This window comes from Temnothorax curvispinosus, unplaced genomic scaffold, assembly GCF_003070985.1.
Source record: "Temnothorax curvispinosus isolate PA1 unplaced genomic scaffold, ASM307098v1 QBEX01001427.1, whole genome shotgun sequence".
NCBI classification, from domain to species: Eukaryota; Metazoa; Arthropoda; class Insecta; order Hymenoptera; family Formicidae; genus Temnothorax; species Temnothorax curvispinosus.
In genome coordinates, this window is record NW_020211207.1 from 100,892 (window position 1) to 115,636 (window position 14,745).

Consider the following 14,745-nt stretch of genomic DNA (forward strand, 5'->3'; position numbering starts at 1 on the left):
AAAACGTATATAGGCCGATGTGCTACTAACATAGAGACTGCTGTGACTGAGTGCCCGCGGCGAGTTGATAGTGAAACAAACCTTTTTTCATGAGCGTGTGGCCGCGGCGAGAGACGGCGTACACGAACACAATAGTTAACGAGTGATAAGGTTCAATTCGCGCGGACGATGGAGGGAAAGGAGATATGCGAGAGAGAGAGAGAAAAAAAATATATATATATGTTGTTTTCTAATAGAAAAAAAAGAGAGAGTGTGAGAAAGAGGGAAAAATAATGGGAGCGAGGGGACGAAAGGAGTATACAATAAAAAAGAAAAAAAAAGGAAAAGAAACAGATTTGATTGTACCAAAAACATCCGTTGCTTATAAATATTAATTACGTGATAGCGATACAGGGCGCGCAGGTATAAGGATCCACTTTCGGAGCTGTGCTCCCATGCTGGCAACCGTAGGGGTGGGGGGGGGGTCGTTTTTAAAATTTCTTACCATCGCATAATAGTAATTAATGATACGAATAACGATAATGGTAACAATAAAGAGTAATTAAACGAGAAAGGGGAAAGCTAATAATAAACGACAATGGTAAAACAAATAATAATAGCTACAGGTAAAATAGTTAACAGAGATGGGTGACCGCTTGCTCATACATATTTTCATGGAGATAATCGGGGAGACACGCACGAGAATTGCCATTGTTCACCGTTTTTCTCTGTTCTTTTTTTTTTCTTTTCGAGATTGCTTTCCGATGATCTTTCTCGTCGAATGTTTCTCACGATTTATACACACGACTTGCTCGCTTTTGTGTTACGCTCCGTTCACCTTCGCTACGTAAAAACCTCATAAGGAGACAGAGAGTGACATATACATATATAAATATATACATATATATATATAATTATTGTAAAATAATGTAATGTGACTTTGAAGACGTAGGTGAGAGTCCAAGAGAAGATTCTTTACGCGTAAATAGATACACATTTATTAAAGAATTGTCTAAATTATTTCCATTTTTTTTTGGCCGCTCTTCAACGCATCCCGTGTTTGTGCCGAGGTAAATCGTAAATGGGAAATACAAAGAAGGCGTTTCGCATTTCATGACTCCAACGAATATTCCGACGAGTACATAATTGTTCCTGGCAGAAACATAAACGGTGGCCTTTAACTTGTATCCAAAAGAGATTTTCGCGAAAGGAAAAATCCGACTCTGGGAAAGTTATTGGAGAATCCGTTGTTAAAATTAAATTCGGGGACATCTTGTACTTTTTACAAATGATCGTTTTATGCATTACGATAAAAACGGACAATAATCTTTGGATGTGTGTGCGTGTGTGTATATATATGTAACGTCAAATACGAGAAACGGTAGTTCTTGAAAATCATTAAAAGTAATTAAAGTCGTTACTTTTAATGATGATTGCTGATGCCGTCGTTCGATTATTCATTACACTATTAAAAGTTGCGACATCAATTTCATTTCTGTCGCTTTAGATTTTCTTCCGGAAGGAAATATGTATTTGGAAGGGCAGTAAGACCTTGAAATTTTTAAAGATTAGCTTCGAGTGCACTTCTAAGGCAATTTTCCTTTAACGCTGACAAAAACGTATTCGTTGAAGAACCAAGCGTTTTTTTTTTTTAATCTAGCTCTCTCTGAGGAAAGACCAACTTTCAAATTTGCTAAAAAATTCGTCGTTTAAAGTTAAGAATATTCATATAATATGAAATTTGTATCGGATGTCCCAGATTAATTATGCTCTCAGCTGCACAGTCGAATGATTCTCAAGTGGGATTTTTCCTGAAAAGTTTTCCCTCGAAATTTCAACGTTCTCTGTGCACCATCTTTCTTCGCTTCCCTTCTTAATTCTCAATATTAAATATTTTAATGACCAACACATTCTTTGTGAGTGGTTTTTCCGTCGTTCGCACGATGACTCGAGGACAACATTTATTTTCAGGGTTTCCGAATCTTGTAAAGGGGAGAGCAGAGCCTGCTACTGGATGGACCGTCTGCACATTTTGAGTTGTATAAAATGATTTTTTAATATATCTAAATGTATAATATATCTAAGAACGAGGTTGAATGTGTAACTCTCTCGTCAGAATGGTTAGAAGTATTGCAGATGACCGAAAACAAATGATTGAAAAAATTCTTTTTTTAAATTTTATTTATATAACACGGTAGTATTATATTCCACTTGCAGTCTTAATTTGACAATCAAAGAAAAGAGGATAATCACCTAGTAAGACATGTGAAATTGTGATACTAAATAACATTAAAATCTCGTAGATGTAAGTTAATTTTTCTTTACTTTTGTATAATTTTTGTTCTAGAGAAATATTAAACTAACTTTTTTTGTGAATCTTTTTTTAATCGCTTTAAAATTATATTTATCATCACTCGATCATTCGGTTTCAAAAAATCAATCTCATTAAAGGTTGGTATTACGTAAGTTGCAAAAAATTAATTTTGTTTTAATTATAATTAAAATTCAAAGAAAACTCATTTTAGAAGGAAACATTGAGCAAAATGTAGCCAGTCGTGTAAGAAAAAGAAAAACAATTAGAATATATTAATCCAGTAATGAGAAAAGGAACAAAGAACAGAGATGGTTTTTTTAAACATTTATATTAACTTTTATCTTTTTTTAATTGCTTAGAGATGAATGTATATCGTCATTTAATTGTTCGATTAAAAAAAAAAATTATTAAAAGGTACGGCAGATTAAATTAAGTTGCAATAAAACGAACTCTTTTCAAATTATAATTAAAATTCAAAGCGAGCTTATTTAGAAGGAATTAAGCATCGACCAAAATGTAGCCAGTCGTGTAAGAAAAAAAAACCAATTAGAATATATTAATCCAGTAATGTGTGAGAAAAGGAACAAAGAACAGAGATGATTTTTTTTAACATTTATATTAACTTTTATCTTTTTTTAATCGCTTAGAGGTGAATGTATATCGTCATTTAATCGTACGATTAAAAAAAAAATTATTAAAAGATACGGCAGATTAAATTAAGTTGCAAAAAAACCTAATTCTTTTTTTAAACCATAATTAAAATTCAAAGCGAGCTTATTTAGAAGGAATTAAGCATCGACCAAAATGTAGCCAGTCGTGTAAGAAAAAAAAACAATTATTCAAATATGTTAATTCAGCAATGAGAAAAAGGAACAAAGAAAAGATATAATAGTTTTACCCTGACATTTCGCAACTGCACCCTCCCCCTTATTCTTCATTTCTCAAATTGTTTTTATCAATTTTTAAACTTTTCCGGCGCATTTTTTTTCCAACACTCACAATGCATGAATATCTCTACGTTTGACTCGGAAATAAATGAAACGGTCGTCGTCAAGTGTATAAAAACGTTCTCGAGTGTAGATACGGGTGATCGAAGAGTCGGACGTATGTTCGGTTCGACCACTCGTCGCATTCATCCCCCGTTCATCCCTCGAACCGAGTATCATTATCGACAATTCATATTCCGTCTTTTGTAATTGTCTTGCTGATAATCTCAAAGCGATATAAAGCGCATACGCGTATTCTCTTGCAGATCATACGATTGATTCTCTCGTCCCTTTTATAGGTTATGTGACATCCCTGGTCTCGCGCGTAAACCTAAAAAAAAAAAAATGATAAGACCTTTCTTGGAACGGTTTTTTAAAGTAAGAACCAAGCAAGATGCCATACAACTTAGGCGAAGGCTTTCGATATTTTATGCTGTCGTTGGATGGCATTGTTTCGGCCTCGCTTTCTACGTGATCATGAAAAGGGAGATGCCAGAAGACGCCCACGAACGAAGTAAGTCTAGAAGCCTCTTCTTCTTTAGCCGAGCTCCTTACACAGTTGATCCTTTTCTCTTTTTCTCTCCAACGTGACGAGAAAAAGAAGAAAGAAAAACCGTGCAAGAAGTTTATTTAAAAAGAACAGGCCTTAGGTCTTGTCGACTGTTGATCTTGAATCTTTGTCAAGGAGAACGACGGAACATCTGTTTTTACCCACAGGGATGGCTATTGGGCTCTTGAGTCCTATACCTCATACCACTATGCACGTGTATCAGATATCGGGCCTGACGCTTACCAATGATTTCGATATCGCGTACAAGGCCAAGCTTGAGCAGATAGAGAGAGAAACCAAGGAGGGTGAAAGTCCAAAGACGGACGAGAATTAGGTAACACTTAATTATTATTTATTATTTCTCTCGTGTAGCGTCATATAATATGTATTATCAAAAAGAGATAAATTTCGTTGGGCTTTATACTATCTATACGTGTACAAAATACAGAGCTATCAATCACTCAGTGTAACGCCTGGGAGAAACTTTTTCCTCGGTCACTCAAGAGATAAACGTACAATATATATAACAATTGATTGGTTCGGCAGACCTCTCTCTCTCTCTCAGGGAAGAGATCTCCGTAAGGCAATAGCGCCAACGTTGGACCCGCCAGATTCCGGATTCAATTCCTTCAGTCTCTGTTCCATCTCGCATAGCAACGCCGATCTGTAGGAGACAGATATGCAAAAATATAAAGTGTTATGTTTGTTACATTTGAGTCTAGGATGATATTGATCGAGAGGATTCTTATTTCAAATCTCATTCCTCACCTATACTCTTCGTAACGCATCACAACCTCCTCCAGCTCCTGCTTGTACAGCCTGGTGAGCATGGCGTTGAAGCAGTCCAACTCGGGCAAGCGGAACAGTTCCCAACGCAGCTTGCGATCCAAGGCTATCGAGGCTCTGCTGTAGACGTACAGCCAGTGCGGTATCTCCTCGTTGAGATAAGGATTGGCCGGCACCAGGACGCTGTGAGAGTGAAAGTGGGTGTGCCGCGGTGGCGACACGACCCGCACCGCTTGCATCTCGTGCGGGTAACACGGGTGTTCGTACTGCGCCTGGCGCGTGATGTGGCTGAAAGAGGAGAAAGGCAAGAGATGCTTTCATCGCGACGGCCTGCCTGAAGTCCTCTCCCGAGTTCACTCACTTGACGTAATAAACGCCGTATTCGGGAGACTCAATTCTTTCCCATCCCGTTGGCAGACCTTCCTTCTCGAGCGGATGCGACCAGTGCGTGGTCTTGGTATTGTGGTCGATGTAGTACTTTCGGCCGCGAAGCGTGAAGTCGACCGACCACCCGGGCGGCAAAGGCAACTCGTCCTGCTGCTGTTCACTCCGAGAACTCGATCTCTCCGAATAGCACCTACTGTAGCTTTAACCGAAAATTGAAACGATTATATTTTCGACGAGCGTAAGACACAGAAATGATTTTTACGTGTATTCGTAATCGTGGAATGAAAATTGTATCAGTTTCAATATGTAACTTCAACACTTTAGCTACACTGGCTTTTAATCCTTTAATAAATCGTGATTCTTGTAGACTTTTTAGTTAAAATACTACTGATGAAGTTTTGAAATGCAATGAAATGAGATAAAAATACGCTGTAAATTACTATAGTAACTTTCTCTTAATAGCAGAACGTTATTTGTACGTCATGCAACTTGAAGCTTCAATAATCACGTAAGCAATTTGTGTAGTATAAAAAGTAGGTAGTATAATAATTCGTAATTAATACGAAAACTGTGGAAAAATTACTCTCGTACCCGGCATTGTGACGATAAACGGAGTGATTGTAGTCCTCGTAACCAGAATCGACGTCGAAAGGCATGTAAGGCATCTGCGGTGTCTGGACCCTGTCCAGGTGGTACTCGGATCCAGCGTATTGATTCATATAAGTGTGCGACATTGCGGGCGATAGTTCGGGATGGTACACGGGTGTCGCGGTTCTCGAAAACATGCTGTCGTTCATTCCGGTATTAACGGAAAGGCTGGCAAATCTATCGTGAAAACAAAAGAGGATTGTAATCGGAGGAAATATATAAATCACGACGTGTGTTCTTCTGGGTAAAGTTCCCTTTCGTTCTCTTAAACGTCTCTGTAGCTTTACTTTTAAAATATTGTCGCTTAACAGTATGTTACAGTTATGAAGTGTCATTTCGTAAGACCAAATTAAACGTAAAATCTATTATTGACCTTTGAGCTAAGTTGGGAACGGAACTGTTTGGCGTGTACTTTCCCTCATGGCTGCCCAGACCGACGGCGCTGGTCGTGGTTTTCAGATTTCCGAACTTTTGCACCATACTAGGTTGCGGAGAAATGGACTATGACACGAGAGAAGCATCGATAAAAATCAAAAATCTTCAGACGTCTTCTTACATGTTTCAATGATTCTTGGCCAGGACACACTGCTGCTTGGGAATTACGAGATAGCGTATAAAACTTTTTTCGTCGAATGGGAAAATTGATGGGCGTAATTCGTATTCTTATTGGATTCGTTGTTAAAATTGGAATTTATGTTTTGCGCAAGGATATATCCATTATTTTATATAATTTTGTGTTCTTAGCAGCTTGTAGACCGACAAAAACATTCTTTTGACAACGCACCATTACAGGAAACAGTAATCTTGGCAGCATATTGTACTAAATTAAATTAGTATTAATTAAGTATAAATTAAAGATCTTGTATTGAGATAGGGACAAAAAATGAAATAATATGAGAGCTTATAATTTAATACTGGCAACCTTCAATAATATTCAATATTATATATAATATACATATAATATTATATGTATAATATAATAGCTTCGCAGCATATTACAATAAATTAAATTAGTATTAATTAAATATAAATTAAAAAAGATCTACTTACAACAGGGACAAAAAATTACTTTTTGAATAATATGCGTTTATAATATGAGTATTTAATACTGGAAAACTTCAATAATATTCAATATTATACATATATATATATATATATGCTAGGGAATATTGCGTAACGCAATATATCATGTGCTTATATGCAATACAATTTTTACCGTAGAATTCGGTATCATCGGATGATTGTTACGCCGTCTCTGCCTCTTGTTCGGCTCTGTCGTCCACACGTTGATAACTAAATACAAGTAATGCAAATTGTATAATATATATTTCGACCGTAAAGTAGGTACAGTGTTAGATAGTATGAGCGAAAAAGAATGAAGGGATGGACTTTGTCTTTTAAATACGTATCATTAAAAATGTACTAGTTTGCTAATATAAAAAAAAAGATACATGAAAACGAAAGAAAATTTGTGAGAGTCTGAAGTATAATTAAGTTAATTGCAAGATATAAGTGACATCTAACGACAAATGTGTAGTACGTGAAAATTGTCTTAAGAATGCCCTTTTTTACATTCAAAGGGAGAGGGAGAAAGAGAGAAGAGTAGAAAGGAGTAAATTCCGAGATACATACTCGGCATCTCGGGTGGCGTCTCCTTCTTCACGTATTTGCCGACCACCCCTTCCTTGATCGTTCTCAGATCTTTGTTCTTTTTTGACAGCATGCTGCGCGTCGGGCTTGTCAGCAGCGAGATACAGGATACAGCAACGTCAAATCGGAGAATAGAAACGTCTCAAACGTCACACAACACCGAAGCGACTTAACCTATCGGGCGCGCTGCGAGTCGCGACATTCGACGCGGATGGGTCCGCGGGTGTGGTTTAAGAAGGAAAGAACGAGGTACGCGGCAATGAGGAGTAACGAGAAACAGAGAAATTACATCGCCCGTTGTCTAACCCTTTTCGAGTACTCGGAAATGTCGCATCTCGCGCGACCCCCCCTGAAGTTATTCAAGGTTTGTCGTCGTCGTCGTCGACAGGCACGGTTCACTCGGAAGACTGTGATAGGAAAGGGAGGGAAAAATATCTCCGGTGGGAGATTTTCACGTTTATATGTATATTAATTTTAAGTTACAAATTTTTTAGATTAAATTAAAACTAAAATATTCTACATTATAACATGTGTGTTATTATAATATATATCTGAAATATTTTTTGACTTATTTATTTTGTTAATACCGCAGTTCCGGTATTAACATCTGCGAACATCTCCGAGCGACCAGTTGATTTCGTTGCAGCGGAAATTTGTACGAACATCTTTTAGTTTGAGTGCGAAAACCATCTGGAATTTGATCATCAAAATTTACTGCAGATTTTTTAAAGTATTTGAATTTTTGCGGATTGAAGGATCTGTCGGTCGGTAAAGTAATAAACGCTTTGCTGATCGATAAAGTCGCGTGTGTTATTTTAACGAGTTGGTAAAGTAGCGCGTACAAATCGCGGAAAGATTCGAATTTTCAAAAACCGATTTTTCAAAGTATCAGAAGAATATTCTAATAATCAGATAAATAAAGATCGCGGTTTCAAGAATTTCTAGAAATTTCAGTTGAATTCCGAGTCACGAAAGTTTAAAATTCGGAAAGTAAATATCGGAAGAAAGATGGTATGTGGGAAAAGTGATTATAGATCGGTCGTAAATCCAAACGTTGCAATTTCGAAATTTAATTTATCATTATCATGAGTCCTCTCTTGCTGTACTGTACATGTATGTATGTATATACGGAGAGGTAAAAGCCACAGTGTAAGTCAAATTTTTCAAGACATTGACCTATATGCGCATTATTTATTACTAAATAAATTCTATAGTATATGTGACGTAAACTATATGCTAAATGCGCGCATTTATCGATAAAAATGTGTTCGAAATATGGGCCATTGACTCGTATGCATAGATGCAATCTATACAATATATAAATTGCATCTATGCACACGAGTCAATATTTCAAAAAAATTTGATTTACACCACTATGGGTTTTACCCCTCCGTATATATATGTATACATATATATGTATACGTTTACTATGCCGCACACAGTCACGGGCATGGATTTTAAATATGACGCGCGCACACGTCCCGTGTGCGCTCGCAATTGGTGCAACTTCACGTGCGAGGGGCGCATTCACGACGCTCGTCCCCCCCCTCGTCCCGCAGCTCGTAGTACTACGCGCGCAAGGCGGTCGCGCGCGCGGCGAGGACGGCGAGGTTGGCAGCGCCGATTGGCTAGGCGTGACGCTAGGCGCGGAACGCGGCGAACCGGACCGAGAGCCGAACATGGTGCGAGGACTGCGAGGCGAAACGTGAGGCTGCTACGCGTTGTCTTACGGAATATCGATTGGGTCCCGGCGTGGGCACCGCGCGCGTCATGCGGCGATCATGAACGGCGTGCCCCCGCGACGACGACGACGACGACGACGACGACGAGGAGGAGGAAGAGGAAGAGGAGGTGGTGGAGGAGGAGGAGGAGGAGGTGGTGACGGTGGCCCGGATCGCGAGTGCCCCGCGGCCGATTTAACGCGAGAAGGGTAAGCGCCGCGGCGTCGTCGTCCATTCGCCTCTCCCGCTTTCGTCGAGCTCATCGCGCGACCACGTCCCCCGGACGTCCTCCCGAGCGACGTGCGACGTCAACCTGTCCCCCTCGCCGGGCGCTGCTTCGAGATGTCTCCCCCCCTCCGGCCGATCTGTCATCGTGCGTTTAGCGGCGGCTCGAAGGGGGCACCCGGGGCACCCTGTTCCCCTGGCCGCTTCCCCGACGTCGATGAGATTCGCGAGGAGGTTTACGTATTCAGCGAATTTAACGCGCGATGAGAATCGACCCTCGCCGTTGTCGAGCGGATTTGATTGACTGTCAAGCGACGTCGTGGGAAGATCTTTCGTAATTCATCCGAGAGAAAGCTCCGATATTCTTTCTTCCACTTTTCCCCTTTTTTCGGAAGACTACGCGCGAGTATCTTAGTAATTCTTGAATGGATCAGCCTCAAGATCCAGAGTGTCTTTGATCGTGGATGAAAGGAATGGCAGAATTGATCTTTGTGACTCATATCTGTAGTTGTTGTCATTTTAATGATATCGTGACTCATCCTTCCTGCTTACGTTGCCCTACGTGGAACTCAGATTGCGCTATCATGTTATTGTTTCAGCATTGTCAACTGCGTCGCTCTGGAACTTATCATTGCAGTTTCTCACTCATAATGGACCATGCGCAAAGTACAAGCGAACGCACGAATATGGAGTTTGTGAGGCAGTCGTACATTGCCTGTAATACTTTTTCTCAGGTTAGACAATCTGCAGCATTGATTACCCATAGAGGTATTTTAAATGAGAAAAAGACATTGACACAGTCGTCCTATTTAATTTTAGGGGGTGTCATGGAAATATCAAAAGTTCTGGCTACTGTAGACTTTCCAGTGCACAGCTGAGGCAAACGGAATCTGAGATGGACTCCCCGCCATCATGTTCGCTAAGCGCTGGGCCTCTCAGTGATCTTGGTAGCAGTGGCCTGGGGGGTTCGATATCCAGCGATTCCGTTAGGGCACATCTTGCGATGGAGGTAGGACGATTTCCTTTGACCTTCAATTAAAGATTCGATGCGCGTACAACAATTCGTTTCCTAAGGTAAGGGGGAAAGATAGAGGCCTAGAAGCACCATTGTGCTTCTATTTCCCCCCCTTACCTTAACGAATCGTTGTCCACCAATGTACACCTGATGATCTCTGAAATGAAATCTCTTTCAGATGCAGGAGAGCGACATAGAGAGCAAGTCTCTATCGCAAGATTCTTTCGATTATTCGGACGGCATGTGCGGCGAGAATTTCAACACCCTGAAGAAGGGCCCGGGCTGGGGTGACGCGGACGGCAAGTTGGAGGTCGAGGTGGTCGACGTGGCGATCAAGCCGCCGCCGGAATTTCAGGACAGTCCGTCGCCGCCAGACTCGGAGTCCTCGTCAGTGCCGATTCTGAACTACGCGCGATTGATGAGACGCCGAACGCCGCGCTGGATCGACGACTACGCCGAGAACCTGGTGCAGTCGATGATGGAGGAGGGGCTAGCGATCTCTTGCCGCATCTCCTGGCCGGAAGGGAGGATCGCGCCAGTTACGATTCCGGTTTCGGTGGTGGCCCGGTCCCAGCAGACCAATCCTAAACGCATGTGGGATCTAATGACGCCACCGGTGTGCCAGGGCGCTGCCACTATCACCATTACTCCGTACAATACGCTGAACCGGCCGAACTCGCGCTGCTCGCTGGCCTCCTCGCGACTGTCCAGCTCGCACAATTCCATCAACACCACCGGGCTCGGCCACAAGGCTGACGACAGCAGCTTCATTACATCCGCGATGTCGCACGATGTGTTGACCACAAGTGAGATTAGTGACATGTACAACGTACCCTTTGATTCAGACATTTACACAGTGCCAATCGACGTGGTGCGGCCGCTACACGATCTGCGAACGCCACAGCGGCCTAAACGGCACCGGCATCATCGCAAGAGACGGCGGAACGTTTCTGCGAGTTCGCAGAGCGAGTTGGAAGCGCACATCCAGCAGGCGCGTCATTATTGCGGCAAATCCCGTGCCATCACGCATGTCATTAAATCTCAGCGTTTGCTGGCCGATGTGTGCTGCAACGAGGGCAATCCTGGTGTCGGTGGCGCAAGCGGTAATGGTGGTATTAGCGGCGGTGGCAACGGCGGTGGTGCCGGCGCCGGCGCCGGCGGCGGTAGTGGTAGTGCTAGTGGTGGCGGTAAACGACACAGCGTGCCGGGTACTTCCGGTCGTCACGGTGTCAGAGCGTCGAACGGACATGCACATAACATCGGCGAGCCGATCCACATGACCCTGCACGAGGTGCGACAGTATCTACAGACGTTGTACTCGAGCTCGAGCGATTCCAGCGAGAATAAGATCAAACGGGACAAGGCTCCTTTGCTGGGCCACACGCCGGTGCATCTCGCCGCGACGCCTAAGGCTCTCAGTGTAAATAATAATAATAGGTAAGGGTGATAACTTTTATCGATAAGATAGGCGGCGAAAGAACGTCTTTTTTTTTCAGAAGTAATGAGCTTTTATATTCCAGATTGTTTTCTTTTATTTACCTTTTATATATCAAGTTTAAATATCGAAGGTAAATAGAAGGAAACAATCTCTTTAGATATCAAGAGAGATAGTATCTTTAGATACCAAAAGAAAGAGATATCAAAAATGTTCTTGGCTACTGTCAAATTGGCTGTAATAATAATCTAATAATATCTTATGCTGTCTAATAATAGGTATAACAGTAACGCGCATACGGACTCGTCCACGGACACGCCGGTGTCCAACAAGAGCACTAGTAACGGCCTGATGATCCATCACCACAACAATAATAATAACAATCATAACAACAATAACTCCAATAATGTAAAGAAGCACAAGAGGAACGCGTTTGTCGGCATCAGGCACAAGAAAGCGCGCGACGAGTCGCACAAAGAGAAGAGCGAGTCCGAGCGGGAGAAGATGAAGAAGAGTCAGCGTAATTTCTCGCTGAATCTCAAGCAGACGCTCTGTAATATCTTCCGATTTCGACGACTGGGTTCCCCGGACCACTTTGTGGAGAAACGGAACAGCATCGTGCAGGGAGAGATTGTCGAGGAGGAGGAGGGTGTTGACTCCGATCAGCACACGAATAACAACAACACCGCTCCGTCTGAGGTAGAGCCGTCCGCGCAGAAACTGCCGTTCTTCAAGCGCGCTTTGCCACCTCTGCCCAAGAGTAATAGTCAAGTAGGTGTAGAGCAGGCGGAGGAGGCTCTTACGGCAATGGCGCCCAAGTGCGAGTCACCGAGCTCGGTACAGCAGCAAGTTCCGCCGCCTGTCGTGCGACCAGAAGAAGACGCCACGGAGGACACGAGTATGGATTTTGCAGCTAGTATCGAGAAAGTGAAGGATGTATGTAAATTTTATTGTTCTTTTCATCAGTTTTTGATACGGGAAAGAGTTACAAAGAGTATCTGTGATACATTTTCATTTTCTGAAACAGTACGGATGGTATTGGGGACCTATATCCGGCGAAGCGGCGGAGAAGATACTATCCAACGAACCGGACGGCTCGTTCATTGTGCGGGACAGCAGTGACGATCATTACATTTTTTCCTTGTCATTCAGACTCAACAGTTGTGTGCGACACGTAAGGATAGAACACGATCAGGGTAAGTTCTATCGCACCGTGTGTACAAGATTCTCAACGAAACGCATCAAACGAAACTGTACGCTTTAAATGCATTTCTTTCGGCACGCAGGTAATTTTAGCTTCGGCAGCTGCACGAAGTTCAAGTCGCACACTATCGTTGACTTTATCGAGAACGCGGTCGAGCACTCGCGCAGCGGTCGCTATCTCTTCTTCCTGCACCGGCGGCCGGTTTTGGGCCCGATGCGGGTACAGCTGCTTCACCCGGTGTCGCGCTTCAAACAGGTACAGAGCCTGCAGCACACGTGCAGGTTCGTCATCCTGAAGATGGTGCGCAGGGACTTGATCCCGACCTTACCGTTACCCCGGCGGCTCATCGACTATCTCAGCACGCCCCATTATTACAGCGAGCAGCTGGCGGCCGAACAGGACGACCGGGCCGAATCGCCGGTCAGCTCGTCGACTGGCGAACTGGAGAAGATCTGCTTCACGCCGCAGGGTCTCTCGTGAGGTATAGCCGTATGACTTTTCCCTCTTCCTCCGCTCCGCTCTCTGTGCAAAGAGACTCTTGCGCCGAGCGTCGCCCGCGGCGTTAACGCAAATTTAATTCACGGTTTAATTAACTATTCGCAACATGTAAAAATTTACATCGCCGTTTGATTCAGACTCAGCCGACGATGCAAAAATTTAAAAGGTCGCTGAATTAAATTCCGGCTGGAGATAATACGGGATTTCATCTGTATTAAAATGTTATGTTACTGACGCGTAGAAATTAATTTCGTAACTTCAATTAATTTTGTTGTTTACATGTAAAAATTTATCTTTACTTGATTGAGTTTATGTCAGTGAATAAGAACTCAATTTCTTAGCTTAATTAAATACATGTTAACATTAACATACAAAAATTCAACATTTGCTACTGAATGAAGTTCTGGATAAAGGAATTTACCAACAGATTCATTAAATCGACTTAACTGACGACAAATATAAATCATCGTCCTGACAATTTGACCATTGGTTTTGGTCAGATTAATTGTTAAGACATTTCGATCATGGGTTTTTTGGTCCTTTTAAAATTGATGTAATTTTGAAGCTTTTATATACTAGCTTGATACACCCGTGCTTCGCTACGGTATTCGCAAAGGATTCTATAATTCACCTCCGAATTTAGATATGTCCCTTTAGGGGTTGATTAGGATAAAATCTTGAAATGGGTAACCTTTGTAAGCAAAAACCAAGTCGAAATCTCATCGGGCCTAAGAGATATTGAGGAATCCGTGAAAACACGTTTTTACCCCTTTTCACCCCGTTAAGGCTCGAATTTCTAAAAATCCCTTCTTAGTGAGTGCTTACGCCATGGAAGAAATATACTCCTCGAATTGATAGATATATCTATGTTTCAAAATTATATCAATTTTAGAAGGACCAAAACCTATGGTCGAATTGTCAGAACGATGATTTATATTTGTCGCCAGTTAAGTCGATTTAATCAATCTGTTGGTTAATCGTCACTGGCAATATATGATCTATCTTTGTTGTTTAAAAGAATTTAATTAGTAGCTTAATTGAATTATCCGTTAATGTGCGGAAATTCGACGATCGAATTAAATTTTCGTTTACATGCCGGAGTTTAATTCGTGACTTAATTGAATTTTTGTTATCGTCGACGATGTGACGTACGGTTAATGATTTTGCGCTTGTGATTTTGACTTCGACGATTTACGGCGTATCGATTCGTAAAGTGAGTATTGTGATTAAACTTGAAAGTAGATGAATATATAGAGAAATTTCCGTGTGCACCATATATCTAGAGCTGCAAGTTATGGTCGTCTCAAGTTACCTGATTTGATTGTCGAGGGAAAGGAATCGATTTCA

General features: G+C 41.9%; 3 protein-coding genes across 8 annotated transcripts; 2 read left to right on the forward strand and 1 right to left on the reverse strand.

The window, feature by feature from the left end:
* The first annotated feature begins 3,332 nt into the window (after nucleotides 1–3,332).
* LOC112463369 lies at nucleotides 3,333–7,452 on the forward strand. Of its 4 annotated transcripts, none has more exons than XM_025029777.1 (4): nucleotides 3,333–3,485; nucleotides 3,579–3,793; nucleotides 3,997–4,163; nucleotides 7,371–7,452. In XM_025029777.1, exons 1-3 carry the CDS (start codon nucleotides 3,400–3,402, stop codon nucleotides 4,161–4,163), a joined length of 468 nt encoding a protein of 155 aa, XP_024885545.1. In that variant the 5' UTR covers nucleotides 3,333–3,399; the 3' UTR covers nucleotides 7,371–7,452. The 4 variants fall into 4 exon arrangements, with proteins under 4 accessions (XP_024885545.1, XP_024885554.1, XP_024885535.1 ...); XM_025029786.1 differs by lacking the exon at nucleotides 7,371–7,452 and adding an exon at nucleotides 4,633–4,716; XM_025029767.1 differs by lacking the exon at nucleotides 7,371–7,452 and adding an exon at nucleotides 4,395–4,540 and having other exon boundaries at nucleotides 3,334–3,485.
* On the reverse strand, nucleotides 4,111–7,404 carry LOC112463359 (protein salvador homolog 1-like). 2 transcript variants are annotated; one of them, XM_025029735.1, is made up of 7 exons: nucleotides 7,283–7,404; nucleotides 6,867–6,943; nucleotides 6,024–6,151; nucleotides 5,594–5,827; nucleotides 4,977–5,201; nucleotides 4,598–4,903; nucleotides 4,111–4,493 (listed from the first exon to the last, which is right to left on the reverse strand). In XM_025029735.1, the coding sequence occupies exons 1-7, from the start codon at nucleotides 7,371–7,373 to the stop codon at nucleotides 4,391–4,393; spliced, it is 1,164 nt and encodes a 387-aa protein (XP_024885503.1). In that variant the 5' UTR covers nucleotides 7,374–7,404; the 3' UTR covers nucleotides 4,111–4,390. The 2 variants fall into 2 exon arrangements, with proteins under 2 accessions (XP_024885503.1, XP_024885512.1); XM_025029744.1 differs by lacking the exon at nucleotides 7,283–7,404 and having other exon boundaries at nucleotides 6,024–6,238; nucleotides 6,867–6,935.
* Nucleotides 7,453–8,914: 1,462 nt separating the features above from the next.
* Nucleotides 8,915–14,087, forward strand: LOC112463385. 2 transcript variants are annotated; one of them, XM_025029796.1, is made up of 7 exons: nucleotides 8,915–9,230; nucleotides 9,846–9,980; nucleotides 10,066–10,255; nucleotides 10,440–11,698; nucleotides 11,975–12,632; nucleotides 12,724–12,892; nucleotides 12,983–14,087. In XM_025029796.1, the coding sequence occupies exons 3-7, from the start codon at nucleotides 10,142–10,144 to the stop codon at nucleotides 13,378–13,380; spliced, it is 2,598 nt and encodes an 865-aa protein (XP_024885564.1). In that variant the 5' UTR covers nucleotides 8,915–9,230; nucleotides 9,846–9,980; nucleotides 10,066–10,141; the 3' UTR covers nucleotides 13,381–14,087. The 2 variants fall into 2 exon arrangements, with proteins under 2 accessions (XP_024885564.1, XP_024885571.1); XM_025029803.1 differs by lacking the exon at nucleotides 8,915–9,230 and having other exon boundaries at nucleotides 9,243–9,980.
* The last annotated feature ends 658 nt before the right edge of the window (nucleotides 14,088–14,745 follow it).